The sequence below is a fragment of the Vitis riparia genome, chromosome 3, assembly GCF_004353265.1.
Source record: "Vitis riparia cultivar Riparia Gloire de Montpellier isolate 1030 chromosome 3, EGFV_Vit.rip_1.0, whole genome shotgun sequence".
Classification (NCBI taxonomy): domain Eukaryota; kingdom Viridiplantae; phylum Streptophyta; class Magnoliopsida; order Vitales; family Vitaceae; genus Vitis; species Vitis riparia.
Window position 1 is genome coordinate 1,550,232 of NC_048433.1, and position 14,327 is coordinate 1,564,558.

At 32.8% G+C, this 14,327-nt stretch overlaps 2 protein-coding genes across 2 annotated transcripts; one reads left to right on the forward strand and one right to left on the reverse strand.

The window, feature by feature from the left end:
- Nucleotides 1-2,194: 2,194 nt before the first annotated feature.
- On the forward strand, nt 2,195-8,651 carry LOC117909633 (CDP-diacylglycerol--inositol 3-phosphatidyltransferase 1). Its single transcript, XM_034823721.1, has 10 exons — nt 2,195-2,417; nt 2,514-2,598; nt 2,701-2,750; nt 4,236-4,275; nt 4,467-4,511; nt 4,603-4,668; nt 4,838-4,952; nt 5,052-5,108; nt 5,206-5,304; nt 8,269-8,651. Exons 1-10 carry the CDS (start codon nt 2,357-2,359, stop codon nt 8,326-8,328), a joined length of 678 nt encoding a protein of 225 aa, XP_034679612.1. The 5' UTR covers nt 2,195-2,356; the 3' UTR covers nt 8,329-8,651.
- Nucleotides 8,652-9,531: 880 nt separating this feature from the next.
- LOC117911530 lies at nt 9,532-13,035 on the reverse strand. The gene is made up of 2 exons (XM_034825939.1): nt 12,675-13,035; nt 9,532-10,591 (listed from the first exon to the last, which is right to left on the reverse strand). The coding sequence occupies exons 1-2, from the start codon at nt 12,981-12,983 to the stop codon at nt 9,752-9,754; spliced, it is 1,149 nt and encodes a 382-aa protein (XP_034681830.1). The 5' UTR covers nt 12,984-13,035; the 3' UTR covers nt 9,532-9,751.
- Nucleotides 13,036-14,327: the final 1,292 nt, after the last annotated feature.

Genomic DNA, 14,327 nt, shown 5'->3' on the forward strand with positions numbered 1-14,327 from the left:
ATTTTTAAATTATTTAATATTTATATTGATAAGTTAAAATAAATAAAATGAGTTTAAAGTAACAAATAAAATAATTTATCAACTTTTAATTTATTTTTATTTTTCTTCACTTTTTCTTTCCTTTTACTTTTCCTTTATATTTTCTTTCTCTTATTTTCCTTCAAATTTTATGGGAACCAAACATAGCCTTAGTATTCATGGTTTTTTATTCATGGTTTTTTATATAAGAAAATTGATTAGTGAAACAATTAATCGGGATTTTTAATCATTTCATAAGGTATTCTTTTCACATCTTGCTTTTAGGCTATATTTATTATGAAAAAAATATACCCTTATTATAATTATTATTATTATTTATTTTTAAATTATAGTTTTATTTATTTTATTTAAAATATGAGAAATATAAAAAGGATGTTGAAAAAAGTATAACTTTTTTCTTTTATAATTGTATTATATTAATAAATTTATCCTTTTTATTTAATTATTAAAACATTTTTAAATGTGGAAACTTGAATTTAGCATTATCATTTATATTAAATTAATAAATAGCTTTGATATATATATATTTGAAATTTTATTTTATAATATGATTTATATTTTATAACTCTAAAATAAATATTTTATTTTTTTATATAATTAATTGGTTAAAAATGATAGTCCTTGAATTTATGAAATTATCACATCCCATATTTTTATTTGAATGCTAACTTATTTCTTATATAAATGTCTTTAATTATTTCAAGTATTTACAATATATTTTAAAAGAAATCATTATTTTATAATAAAACAATGAAGGTATTTTTTTCAAAATAAGGTTAAAAAAAATGAACCGTTAAATTTCCAAAATTGAATTTTCAATGACCCTTAACCCGTGAAAACCTCATAAGATCGTAGGGCCTAGCATGGGTTGTGACCTGTCTAAATTGTGGCCCTAAAACTTCTAAATCTTAATTTGGGCTCAAGTAAGGCCCAATGCCTTATCAAATTCATAATTTCTGATCCAAAACCAGTCATACACCATGCTTGTTCATTTGGTCCAAATTGGGAGCCCATAGCCATGGAAAGATTGAGCCAGCCCATTATTGACCCCCCCTTAAGGGCTCATGGCCCATACTTGTCCCTAAGAAAGTACATTATTAAATAAATTTGTTTTAAAATTGTTACAATTCAATGTATAAAACGAGAAACTAAATCTAAAATTCTGCAGTAAAAAACTTTAGTCGGACTAAAAATTATAATTAGGCCTTGTTTGAATTAGGGGTGTAAATAGGCTCTGTTCGATCGATTTTATAGTAACAAATGAGCTAAATTAATATAATCGGTTTTATATATAATAAAAATTTGGAGTGAAAAACCAAACCAAACTAAGCCTTTTAAGGTTACTTTGATTTAATTTTTATGAATCGGTTTCAACCCAATTTAATGACCCTTTTTAGTCCTCAACCCCGTTAAATTTGTATTTGTTTTGCACTCAAAGCTCATAATTTGAGTTTATATTAGACATTAAGTTTAATTTGTTGTTAAAATTAATTGAAACCAATTTGATTTGATATTAAAAATATATTAAATACATTTAAATTTAATTTGACAATAATATCAAAATGATTTATTAAATATCAAATAATATTAGTTTGGTTCAATTTTTATTGATTATAAAATAAAAAAATCAAAAACTAAAACGAGAAAATCGGTTTTCAAAATTTTTAGATTCAATAAACCATGTTAAAAATTGAACCAATATGATCAATTTTATTTGGTTTAAATTAATTTGTCGGTTCTTTCGGTTTTACTTACATCCTTGGCTTCGATTAATTTATCACGAAATAAAAGCTTTTATTTCTACATGACGAAATTCATTGAAATAATTTAATATAAAAATAAAAAATTATTAGTTTTCATAGAACATTTATTTTTATATAATATTATTTTAAAAATTATAACATAGGCTATGGCTTCATATTTTTGGAATAAAAAATAAAAAAATCATCCCAACAAAAATAAAAAATTATAAATTCGACCCTAACTTATTCAAAGCTTATCCGCTAATGAACATTTGTCTTCTTTATCGTCTAAAAGTAAAGAAAAAAATAAAATAAAATAAAAAGTTTCAAATCACTTTTGTAAAAATGAAATATTCTATGATTTTTTTTCGAATATAATACAGAAATATTATCGCATGGTCATGCCCAAAACAAGAAAAGAATATTACAAGCTTCGCTGGCTTTCGTTGTACAATAAGGAAGGCTTTGAAGGCAAAAGAGGCATCGAAGAAACCACTCAGAGCCCAGGGAGCAACTGTAATCAATCTTCAACTCAAGGGTTTTGCTCTCTCTCAGATCTCTCCCCAATATCCCAGATGGCAAAAGACCCCAAACTCAGAAAATTGACAGTTTATCTTTACATTCCCAATATTATTGGTGTGTTTTCTGCCACTCTTTGTTTATTTTTATAATTTTTGGCTAAAAATGGTGGTTTTCAATGGGGTTTTTAAGTTTATTTGTATTGGGTTTCAGGGTACATAAGAGTTCTCATGAATGTTGTTGCCTTTGCCCTGTGCTTTAGCAACAAAAAGCTTTTCTCTGTTCTGTATTTTCTCAGGTGAGATTTGGTGGTTTTTTTAGTATGATTTCATTCTGGGGTTTTTCGGTTGTGGGGGTGTGTTGGATTGGGTGTATTGATTGAGTGGAAGTGTGGTTTCAGCTTTGTGTGTGATGGGATTGATGGCTGGTGTGCTCGCAAATTCAATCAAGGTACCGATTTTCAATCAAATGGTCTTATGTGATTGATTTTCATAACTTGAATGCCTCAGTTTGGTTGTGTTTGGCAGATTGGAATTACTATTTTTTGTGTTTCGGAACGACTAGAAATGGTTTCTAGGGTTGACTGATGCATATCACAAAGTAAATAGTACTGAAGAAAAAAACCCACTCAGCAATAGCTTATGACATGTTTGGTTGCTGTTTTTGAAAACTATTCTGGAAAACAGTTTGGGAGAACAATTTTTTGTGTTTTCAGAAAAAAAAATTGTATTTGGGACTGAATTTTGAAAAACATTTTTTGTTCTCAAAAACAAAAAAAAACATGTTTGGTTGAGTTAATAAAAATGTTTTTTAGAATAAGTAAAATAAAAATCATGTTTAAAAGTTATTTTTTTTAATTAATAAAGTGTTTTCTTCCACTAACTTGATATTATAAATATATAAATAATTTTCATATGCACAATTCAGTTAAATTAAAAAAAAATTATTCCATTTTGAAATTTTTACCTCAATTATAATTTTCTTAAACAAATGATGACTTTACTTAGACCATGTGTAAGTATATTAATTTCAATAATTTAAAGAAGAAGAAAGGGTTTGTGGGTGGGGGATGTGGTGATTGGATGGAGCTCATCTTTGTGAAAACACAAAAAACAGTTAAGAAAACACAAAAGAAGGAAAAGAAAACATGAAAAACAACCTATTATTTGAATAGTGAAAAAACAATGAAAACATTTTTTTATTGTTCTCAAAAAAGTAGTTTTTGAGAACATAAAAAACACAAAAAACAAAAACACACCCCCTTCTCCAAACAAGTTTTTTGTTGTTTTTTGTTTTCAAGAACAAAAAATAGTTTTTGAAAACAAGAACCAAACAGGCTCTTAGTTTTTCCAAGATGCTCATAAACATCTTTTGGAGATAATAATTAGAGTTGAAAGTCTATGAAGAAGAGGGCCTAAGTCCTAGAGAAGTCTTGCCTGTTAGGACACTGCATTATTCTCGGTTTCAATGTCAAAAGTCATCATAAGAACTAATAGCTTCATTGAAACTTGACCAAGCAGGACTTCTATCTTCTGTTTTATCAATAGTGCCATTGGGATGTCATATTTTTTCAATCTTGATTTATACTCTTTTTGCCCATCATGGGTGTATTGAGCTTGCTACAGAAGAACATCAAATTGAACTAAAAGCTTTTCTTTTTCATAGATCTCTGCTATACTACAAAGGCAAAAACTTCAACTTGAAGGATTTCAGCATATTGCTTGGTAGAGACCTTTTCATTTTAGAACCCTTAAATCTACATAGTGCTGAAATGGCGTTGCTTTTTTTCTGTATCTTGTTTGATATATGGGTTTTGTTGGTGGCTTGTTCATTTTAATGATCTTAAATCTATTTCATAAGAGTGAGTAATTAATTACGTATGAACAATTACTTTTGGTGTGTAGCATTAATTCAATTTTCACTTTCCTGGTTCAGTTTCAACCTTTGGAGCTGTTTTGGACATGGTAACAGACAGGTGATCTTCTTTGAAACTCTGTCTCATACATATACTCATGAACATGAACATATGCAAACATTAAGTTTTCATTTAATATTATTTGTCTGGTTAATCTCTTTTATGCTTTTTGGTTATAGTTGTTCACTTGAACTCTGCACCACTCCATTATGGTTATGTTGCCATCTTAATTGATATGTTCTGTATTCCAGGATTAGCACTGCTTGTCTACTGGTAATCCTCTCCCAACAATATAGGTGGGATTTACTTTATTCTTGATTTTTTAAGATAATTGATTTGGATTTGTATGGATTCATATCTGAGCATTTTAATAGGATCTTTGTCCAGGCCTGGCTTAGTTTTCTTGTCATTGCTTGCCTTGGATATTGCCAGCCATTGGCTGCAAATGTACAGGTATTTTATTTATTTCAATTCCGCACTTTCTGGATTTGCCTGAATGGATGTGGGGGGTTTGATCCTTAACATGAGTTTTTAATGCTTCCTGAGATGTTTAGGTTGGGTAAAACTTCTGTTTAATCTTTAATGTTTAAACTTTAAACTATTTTGACATTTCTCCTTGCAGTACTTTCTTGTTAGGGAAGGCTAGTCATAAAGATGTAAAAGACAGCAGTAGTTGGCTTTTCAAGTTGTACTATGGAAACCGAATGTTTATGGCTTTCTGTTGTGTGGCATGTGAGGTATTGCATTTTTTTTTCCCTTTTGCATCTGTTTACTTAAGATAATTCTTTCAAGTAACCACTGATTTTTTTCTTGTACTGTGACTATTGATCCTGCAGGTGCTATACATTATCCTATTTCTTATTGCAGAGCCCCATAGTGAAAGTGTGATTGATGTAAGCCTACTTTTCTTTGACAGCATTGCATTTTTGGTTGAATGTTGATAGAATTTCAGTATGTTATCTTGGTTTCTTTTGTGTCCTTTCCTTTTAGGTTTTACTGCATGCTTCAAAACAGAGTTTTCTTCTGTCTGCTTTAGTCCTGTCAGTCCTGTTTGGGTGGGCAATCAAGCAGGCTGTCAATGTTATACAGGTAACACCTGACACCTTCATGACTTCTATAATAACTTGTATCAATCCAATTCTTTTGGATCTTGTGGAACAATTGATTCCCTTCTCACTCATAATGCAACATAATAGCATTTCTAGCTTACAAAGCCAGTGAATATGGGATGCATTTCCTGAATTTTGTTCACCCAAACATTTAGTGAATGCATGCCCTTTGTAAATATCAATGATTTGTTTGTATATGCTTATGGTGCTCATATTTATTAATTTAATGTACTTACATTATGTAAAATTTGTTTGAAATCTGTATATGAATGTAGAAAATATCACCAAATGGAACAATGCTGGATTCAAATGGTATATTGATAAGAAATTTTTTAAAGATTTTTGTACATGTTGCTCAAACATGAAGTTGATGAGAAATTAAAACATGGTTTGCTGGATTGGGAAGGAGCAAAAAGGTTTGTGACCTCGTGTTTTGGTTGAGATATGGTAAGCTGGAGATGCAAGGTGCTAAGAAACAATGCTTTTTGGACTAAGGATTGTGTAGCATGTGCTTTTCACTTCATGTTATCTTACCTCTACCCTTCAGTTATTTTATATCACCATATGAGTTTAAAGATAATGGAATTTAATTATCGGGAGTGCTGGTTGAGTTGGCTATATTTTAATCTTTTAAAGGTGTTATTCTACCCCATTTTTCCTTAACAAGGAAAAAGCGGCATGGTTGTTTGAGTTATTCATGTTGTATATCTAATATTCACAAGTACGTTTACTTAAAATAGTAGTGTCGATAAGGCTGGTTGATATATATCGCTTGTAAGCAATGGTATTTTTATCTATGGCATCCATGTTTGGAGCACATGCTAGTATAGAATGGACTAGGTTTTAGGATCTACTTTCAAATAAGTGTCATAGGCCTATTGTCCCCTAGGCCTGGCCGGTAGCTAAGTGATTTAAGATAGAAGTTACCCATGGAAAAAAAGAGACCTGAACTGTTATTTGTGGATGGTTTTAGTAAGGTGACCCCCATCTATGATAACTGGATTAAAAGGAAAATGGACTTATTTAGGGATCAGCTGAATCTTTGGGGTCTAATAGAAGTTTCATCCAGGGGCTCATGTTATGCCTGGAGTAATAATAGAGATGAAGAGGATTAGTACCAGGGGGTGGTTGCATTAATAGAGATGAGTCAGAGTGGAAGTTTCACTTGCATCTTGCAGAGGGTGAGGCATATTTGTTTTCAAGCCTTTAAGTATTAATTAGTCTTATATCAGATAATTTGATTGACTCTAATTTAAAGTTTGTGTGTTATATGGAACTACTCTAATCCTTGGGCTTGAATTAGATTCATGGTTCACAAACCTGATGGGGAAAATAGGAGCTTTGTCTCATTACTGCGCTTGTATTGGACCACATTTCTGCCATATCTTGATTGATTATTGTTTCTTGGTAAACTAGTGCTGCAGGACCACAACTTGGATAAGGCTATTTTCCTCTCTCCCTTCATGATCCTAGACTGTTGGGTCAGGTGTGTGTTTTCTTTAAGGCAGGAAAGACTGGTAGATGTCAAGGGAGGTGCAATAGAAAAGGGTTAAAAATTTTATGAGCTCATCCTTGATTTCAGGTGGCCTGGCTCACCCTTATGATGTGCCATGAGGCTGTTCCACACATGGATTTCTAATTGAATTTGAACACCTTTACATATTACAGCTACAGCATTATTATCTATGTTTGATTTAGAAAAATATCTACCTAGAAAAAAACACAAAACCTTGTGTTCTCAATTTTGTGTTCTCAATTTGCTGATCTCTACAGAGTTATTTCTGTGAAAAATCTCACTGTCTCAAATGTCCTTGGCAATTCCTTACCATTGTCTTGGAATTTTAACTTTCGCCGCAATCTAACGGACTCAGAAATTGATCTCCTTCAGAGATTAATGGCCTCCCTTAATTCTGTACTTCTTTCCCCTTCTTCATCAGACTCAAGAGCGTGGTCTTTGTCTTCGTCAGGCTCGTTTTCAGTGAAATCTTTTTTCTATGCCTTGTCAAAAGTTTCAAATCTTTTAATGTTCCTTCCGGCCAAGTTTTTATGGAGCTCAAAAGTCCCTTCAAAGGTTAAGGCCCTCGCTTGGTTAGTAGCACATGGGAAGGTAAACACTAATGACAAGTTGCAATTGAGAAGACCCTACAAAGCCCTCTGTCCTCAATGGTGCATTCTTTGCAAAGGAAATGGAGAGTCGATTGACCACCTTTTTCTTCATTGTCCCGTTACCATTGGACTTTGGCACAGGTTGTTCAATCTAGTAGGTTTGATTTGGGTCCCTCCAAGGAGCCTTGAGGACATGTTGGTTATTTCTTTTAAAGGCTTGGGGAACTCATTAAGAGGCAAGACACTTTGGCAAATTGCTTGCCTTACTTTGATTTGGATGGTGTGGCAAGAAAGAAATAATAGGATCTTTGAGGATAAAGGGAGAACGGAAGAGATGGTTTGGGATTTGATCTGGTTTTATTATTCTCTATGGGCTTCTTGTACTAAAACTTTTAGAGGAGTTCCTCTAAGCATTCTACAACTCAATTGGATTGGGGCTTGCGTTTCAAGAGTTTGAAGATTGATGGGGTTTCTTTGTTTTTAGAGTTTTTGTTGGGTGTTTTTCCTTGGTATTTGTGTAGGAAGGACCTCTCATCCTTCCCTTGGTTTTTTCTCTTTCTATTGTCTCTTTTTTCTCCCCTGTATTTGTTCTTTTATTAATATAATCTTCTTCGTTTCTGTAAAAAAAAAAAAAAGGAAAAAACACAAAACCTCTCTACCCATATCTGGTCAGAAAGAAAAGAGTGGCATGGTATTTAAATTGGCTGAGATTAATTTGTGTTTTTGTGTATGATCAATGTTCTTGAATTATTTTGAGTGACCAAGTTATTTTATTTTTGCTTTTATCTCAATGACCTCATCTAATCTGGACCGATTCGAATTCATGTTGTGATTTCAGATGAAGACCGCAGCAGATGTGTGTGTGCTTTATGACATCAACAAAAAGCAGAAACCCTAAGGCTGTCTATATGTTCAGTTACAAAGCCTCATTTGTATGTTGACAAAGAGGGGTGGACTAACCAGATTTAGCCTCTTGTACCCACATTTTCAGGCTAAAATTTTCATGTTTGAAGTTGCAAATTGAAAACCCTTCTAACTTCTCCATTTAACATTCAACTGAAGGAAAGTAAAAAAAAAGACTATACCCACTTGGATGATAGAGTTTTCTCTAGTTTTTTCCTCCATTTTTTAGCCTGTCATAATACTGATGATGCTGATTGATGTTGTGAATATGTTGTACATTCATTGTTTGTTATTTTTGAACTCTTTCATTTGCTATGATCATTGTTGTTAAAAACTTATGATACATTTTTATGGAAATCGATATGTATCGTAATCCATATGCGCGATATTACGAGACAATGATGTATGCATTTTCAACCATTTGCTATAATTTTTTTTTTTTTTTTATAAAAATTATTGTTTTGGATAAAAGAATTATTACATTAATTGTTTAAAATATATTGCAAGATTAAAAATTAATTATAAAAAAGAGAAAAAGGTAAAATAATCTTATAGGAAAAGCTAAAATAAATTTATTTTTATAATAAATATAGGAAATTTTTTATTTGAATGGTTTGAACATGGACAAAAATTATTGTGAATATATATATATATATATCTATTAACAACATAATAAGTGCATATGTCTAGTTAAAATTTAGAATTAAAAATCATGGTTAAAAATTGAAAAAGTTTATTTTTACGAATTATGTGATAAAACTATATATTAAAGTCACATCTAATTTAAACTTGTCAAAGTTATAACATTCAATATTTTCATATGATTTGATATGATTTAACTTTTTACATCTTGCTATATTCCATAAAATTGGTTAAATATTACTCTATATTTTATACTTTCTAAACACGAATACAAATTTTTTATACTTATTTTTCACTATATAAGTATAAAAAAACTTATGATATGCGATACAATACAATGGTAGAATTACAGACAAAAAAGCAATATAGTTTCTTCCTAAAGCTGCCTGCTGCGAATACCAGAAATTTATTCAAGGGTGTGTTTACATGTCCCTTGATTTTCTTGATGGAGTTAAAAGGAACAATCATGGAGAAAACCAATTCTGCAGTTCCATTTAGTGTTGTGTTAATCAAGATTACGGAGGTTCAATGACCCCATTAATGAAAAATGGACTGATTTGTAGAATGGGGCACTTCATCCAACCTGAATATCAATCTGAATATAAAGGAATTACAGAGATTACAACCTTCAATGATAAGGAGGATGATTCTCATAAATATTCGATGCTATGAAGATGAATTTTTGATAGTAACCAAATTCATTGGGCCTTCTCAAGATCTTTCTATAGGACTGGAGGAAACTCAGAACATGCTAAACCTGAATATGGTCATGTGAATCAGTACAAGCTAAACCCGAAAAACTGGCTAATGAGAATAGCAAATCCAAGAGCAATTGCTATAAGGGAAGATGCCCAAGTGAGTTTCTCAGTTATTCTAGGGACCCTTTCTTTTAGAGCCTGACTACATGAGCCTATGAATACAGTATAACTAGCCATTGCAACTACAGTCCCTAGTAAGAACATTACCAGAAATGCAGCACCGGCCAAGCGGGAAGGCAATGCAAGTGCAGGCAAGACCATCATCAGTGCATCAGGTTGCAGGCCGTGGACGATCCCTGTGGCGAAAGTTGCAAATCCAATCTTCTTTTTCTTAGCTGTAGGGTTTTCTAGCGCCTCATAGGTACCAACATCACACTCACCATTCTCCACAGCCACGCATGGAGTAGGGACTTCTGAGGCCTCCCTGATTCCCATGGCTCCAATAACAAGTAGAGTAAATCCAACCACTCTGGTGCCCCAAGTTCGGATGACTTCAATGTGGAGGCGGTCCTTTAGCAGCAGAAAGAGCAGGCCAAAGATCATCTGACCAGCATCATGGCCACAGCCCCAAAGGGCTCCAACTGCAGCACTTTCCATGCGGCTACGGCCAACTGAGAGTGGAGCCAAAGCAGCAAGGTGATCAGGCCCTGATAGTGTGTGTAAGCAGCCAGCAAAGAAACCAGTCCAAGCACTACTTAGTAATTCAGTCCGGATGAGTTGTCCCCCTACTGTAGCAGCAGCTGGACCCCCAGTCTTGGCTGCAGTTTGGAAAGTTGCAAAAGCTGGTTGTGCAAGAACTGGGTGGATTAAGAGAATGGTAAGAGCTGAGAGTAGTGTTATTGTCCCAGCAGTTGCTGCCTGAAACATTTTAAGACGGTAAGAACATCAACATTCTTCTTAGTTCTGTCAAAATGAATGGTATAATCGAACATTTAGAAGTTGAAATCACCAACAAACTAGCAGCGTGCAGATACCATCAACTTTTTGGGGAAAGTTACGATGAATGAACACACTAGTTAAAATCAATTTCAACTTGAAAATGGGAAAAACAAAAAGGGGAAAGAGAAAAAAACACCAGGTCATGAATCCTTGGTCCAGGGCACAGTAAATACAGATACTAATGATAACAGTAAGCACAACCACAATTTGGCAAACTACAAACACACTCCTTTAGTTCGTTAAAAATGCTTCCTACAGCCCTAATATTTTGAAAGGAAAACTAAACTCACTCTCATTATTACAGTCCTCCATCAATATGGCTCGATTTTTGGTGACAAAAACTAAAATGGCAACTTAAGTCATCAAAACCCATACCATCTAGTCAAGAGAGGACCTGTCTTGCTCTCCCCTTTTATACCCTACCATCAAATACCAAAACTTAATGCTGTTAATTAAAACTAATAAAAATAAATACCTTTTATTCAAACTCTTGTAACGGCCTGATCCAAATAAGCCAAACTCATTTCTCTGGCAATGCTTCTACAACTAGGCTCATGCACAAAGCATGCCAATTTCTTGCTAAAATGTAAGAGCCCTAAAATGTATTGCTTTTATTTATGTTGAAAAGAGTGTTTGGGCATTATCTCCTGGATCTCAATTTTTACTTATGAGAGACATAGAAGTTATAACCTACCAGATCTCATTAAATTACAAAGAATTCTAAAGCATTGTAACAAAATGAGCGCATATCAGACGGATATCAAGCCTATTAGTTGCTTAATGTACTTTCAGAATCATAAGGGCAGCCAAAGTATTTATGTGAAAGAGTAAGAAGTGGGGAGAGGGGGGTGGTTTTGTTTCCAAGAATGTTTCTCTTTTAATTTCTCACTTCGAAAATATATAGAATTTGCAATTGTATATTTCGGAAACACTTCTCATCAGAATGATGTGCCCTCCAACATTGCATAGGCAAGAGAACATCAATATAATCACTCTCTCTCCAAAACAGTAGAATCCTTTGAGCTGAAACCTTTTATAGTTTCCCATTGAAAATTTCCAAAAACTTCTTATCATGACGATAAGCCTTCAACACTGTAGAAGCCAGAACAAATAGAAGCATTCTATCACCAAAGCACTCAGAATTCTTTGAACTGAAACCTTTTGCAGTTCCCTATTGGACATTTCAAAACATATCTAATCATCTGGACAGCATCTAGATCGATTCCATTTTTCGGTGTCCTAGATGCGAAAATCTGTTCCAAACTAACACACCATGGGGAATCTCTTCCCACATCAACACCATAAGTCCTCGCCCAACCACAAACTTCCCCACTTCTACTTCTCCCTCCCCACCACAACCCCACCCAGAGGATGCAATAAATAATCATATGATGCAGCTCAAACATACAACAAAAAGTAGATTACTTCTGAATCAGAGATTCAGAATATTATGTATATCTTATTCTTACAATCATCACAGGTTAATAAGCAAGAATCAAGTCTTACAACACATGAGACACCAAAACTCTTCCACCCAAACACTAGGAGAAGAAACACATCGACTGGGGCCTTTTCTGTACAAAACCTTTGCTTTATATTAAAATCATGCTACATCGGGTGGAGGAAAACACAGAGAAAAACAGAAAGAAAAATTAAAAATTCTATCTGCACCAAAGTTGTGGGTGGGATTCCAAATTAAATTTTCATAACTATTGAGGGCCTAGGGTGGATTCTGACTTGTTCCCATTTGAGCCTAACCTCTCAAAAGCCTGATGAACATCACAACAAAAAATTTAATCATCACCCTGAAATCTTTTAGAAATCTCACAGAAACCCAGAAGAGGAAACGCTAAGATAACCCTACAAATCCAAGTTCATTGCTTTCAGAACTTACACCCACAAATCCATGGATTTGAAGCAACGGCAGGTCAATTGACATTTAAAACTAAAAACCTAAATCCAAACTCAGGAACCCAAACACGAATTGCATAGAAATCAACACCTTTCGCTGCTGGGAAGCTCCTGCTACGATCTGTGGGAGAGAACTGGGTGGGGAAACCGACTCGTCGGGTGACTCAGCCTGGAAAGCCGAGGAAGACGAGGATGATGCAAGCAAGGGCGCTAAAGAACAGAGAAAAGAAGAATGGGGCGTTGAGGCGTTGAGGCGCTTGAGATGGGTGCATGAGAAGGAAGAAAAACAGAGTCTTGAGGAGTCGAATGGAGGAAGTGAAGGGATAGGAGAGAGAGGAGAAAAGGGCTTTAGACGGACTTTGGAGGGGATTGGAGAATAGGAGTAAATCAACCGCTCCATTGCCTCTGCTTCTCTCCGTTTTCTCCCCCCTCTCTCTCTCAAGACACTTGTAGATTTCGCAGGGATGAGGATAAAGCAAAGGGGTGAGTTTATTATTATTATTTCCTATAATCATCATCATCATCATTATTGTTATTATTACTGTTGAAATTATGAAGAGGTGGAGACAGACATGAATACGAGTAAGTCCCAGTGATATGATGATGATAAAGATTCTTTTAATAATTTAATATAAGGTAAGTTCCATATACTAGTGGAGGGATAGGTATTTTTCTCGATATGAGGAAAAAAAAAACCACGGTTAAATTTCAAGGTTTTCAACGATGCTTTTAATTAAATAAACTGAGGAATAAATATTAAAAACCGTTTGGTAGTGATTTTAGGAAGTGTTTTTATTATTTTTAATATTTAAAACTTGTACCGTTCAAGTATTATCAATATTAGAAACGTTTTTTAAAATCACTATCAAACACACTCTTAGTTAAAATGGATGAGATAACCTCGTCATCTTCATCAAAAGTGAAGCCTTATATTGAATATCCATGAAAATTTTCTCTTGAGTTTTCTCCATGCCTTCTTTGCCATAGAGATTCATAATATTGAGTGTCATGCAAAGGAGTTTTGACCTAAAATTGGACATTTAAAAAAATAAAATTTATAAAGTAAATCGATTTTCAAAATAATGTCCAATCTAATACGCTTAAGCCATATAGGTTGTCATATCATAAAACTGTAATTGGTGACTACAATTTTATTTTTTTAAAACGGTCAAAATTATAGTCACCAATCACTATTTTAACTTTAAGTTTAAAATTGTAGTTGATGACTTGACTATTTTTTTTAAAATTTCAAAACCATAATCATCAACTATGGTTTTAAGGTTAAAGTTAAAATCCTAATTGGTGACTACAGTTCTGCATTATTTAAAAAATGATCAAAGTTATAGTCACCAATTATGGTTTTAACTTTATTTATTTATTTTATATATATAAAGTTATGTTGTTTCTTGAAATATTTACCTTTAATTTTTTTAAAATAAAAATGCTATATTATTTTGATTTTTATATTTATTAAAAATATATGAGTGGTTAATAAATCGTATCTTATTATTTAAAAAATAATAATATATGAACTTAAACAATTGATATTTTTAATTTGATGTAAAAATATTTTTGTTTAATTTTATTATAACAATTTACACTATATTTAATATAAATATAATTAGTTATAAATATACTATTTTCTACCCTCATAAAGAATATAATATTATTTTGAAACTTTGTGCAAAATTTAAAGCCAATTATGCATTTGTACAAAATATAATATGGCTTATGGGTGAAGACA

Coding starts and splice junctions, on each gene's coding strand:
- LOC117909633 (XM_034823721.1), top strand. CDS start 2,357: ATGGCAAAAGACCCCAAACTCAGAAAATTGACAGTTTATCTTTACATT. Junction 2,599..2,700: donor TCTGTTCTGTATTTTCTCAG/GTGAGATTTGGT, acceptor GTGTGGTTTCAG/CTTTGTGTGTGATGGGATTG. Junction 5,109..5,205: donor ATAGTGAAAGTGTGATTGAT/GTAAGCCTACTT, acceptor CTTTCCTTTTAG/GTTTTACTGCATGCTTCAAA.
- LOC117911530 (XM_034825939.1), bottom strand. CDS start 12,983: ATGGAGCGGTTGATTTACTCCTATTCTCCAATCCCCTCCAAAGTCCGT. Junction 10,592..12,674: donor GAGCTTCCCAGCAGCGAAAG/GTGTTGATTTCT, acceptor AAAATGTTTCAG/GCAGCAACTGCTGGGACAAT.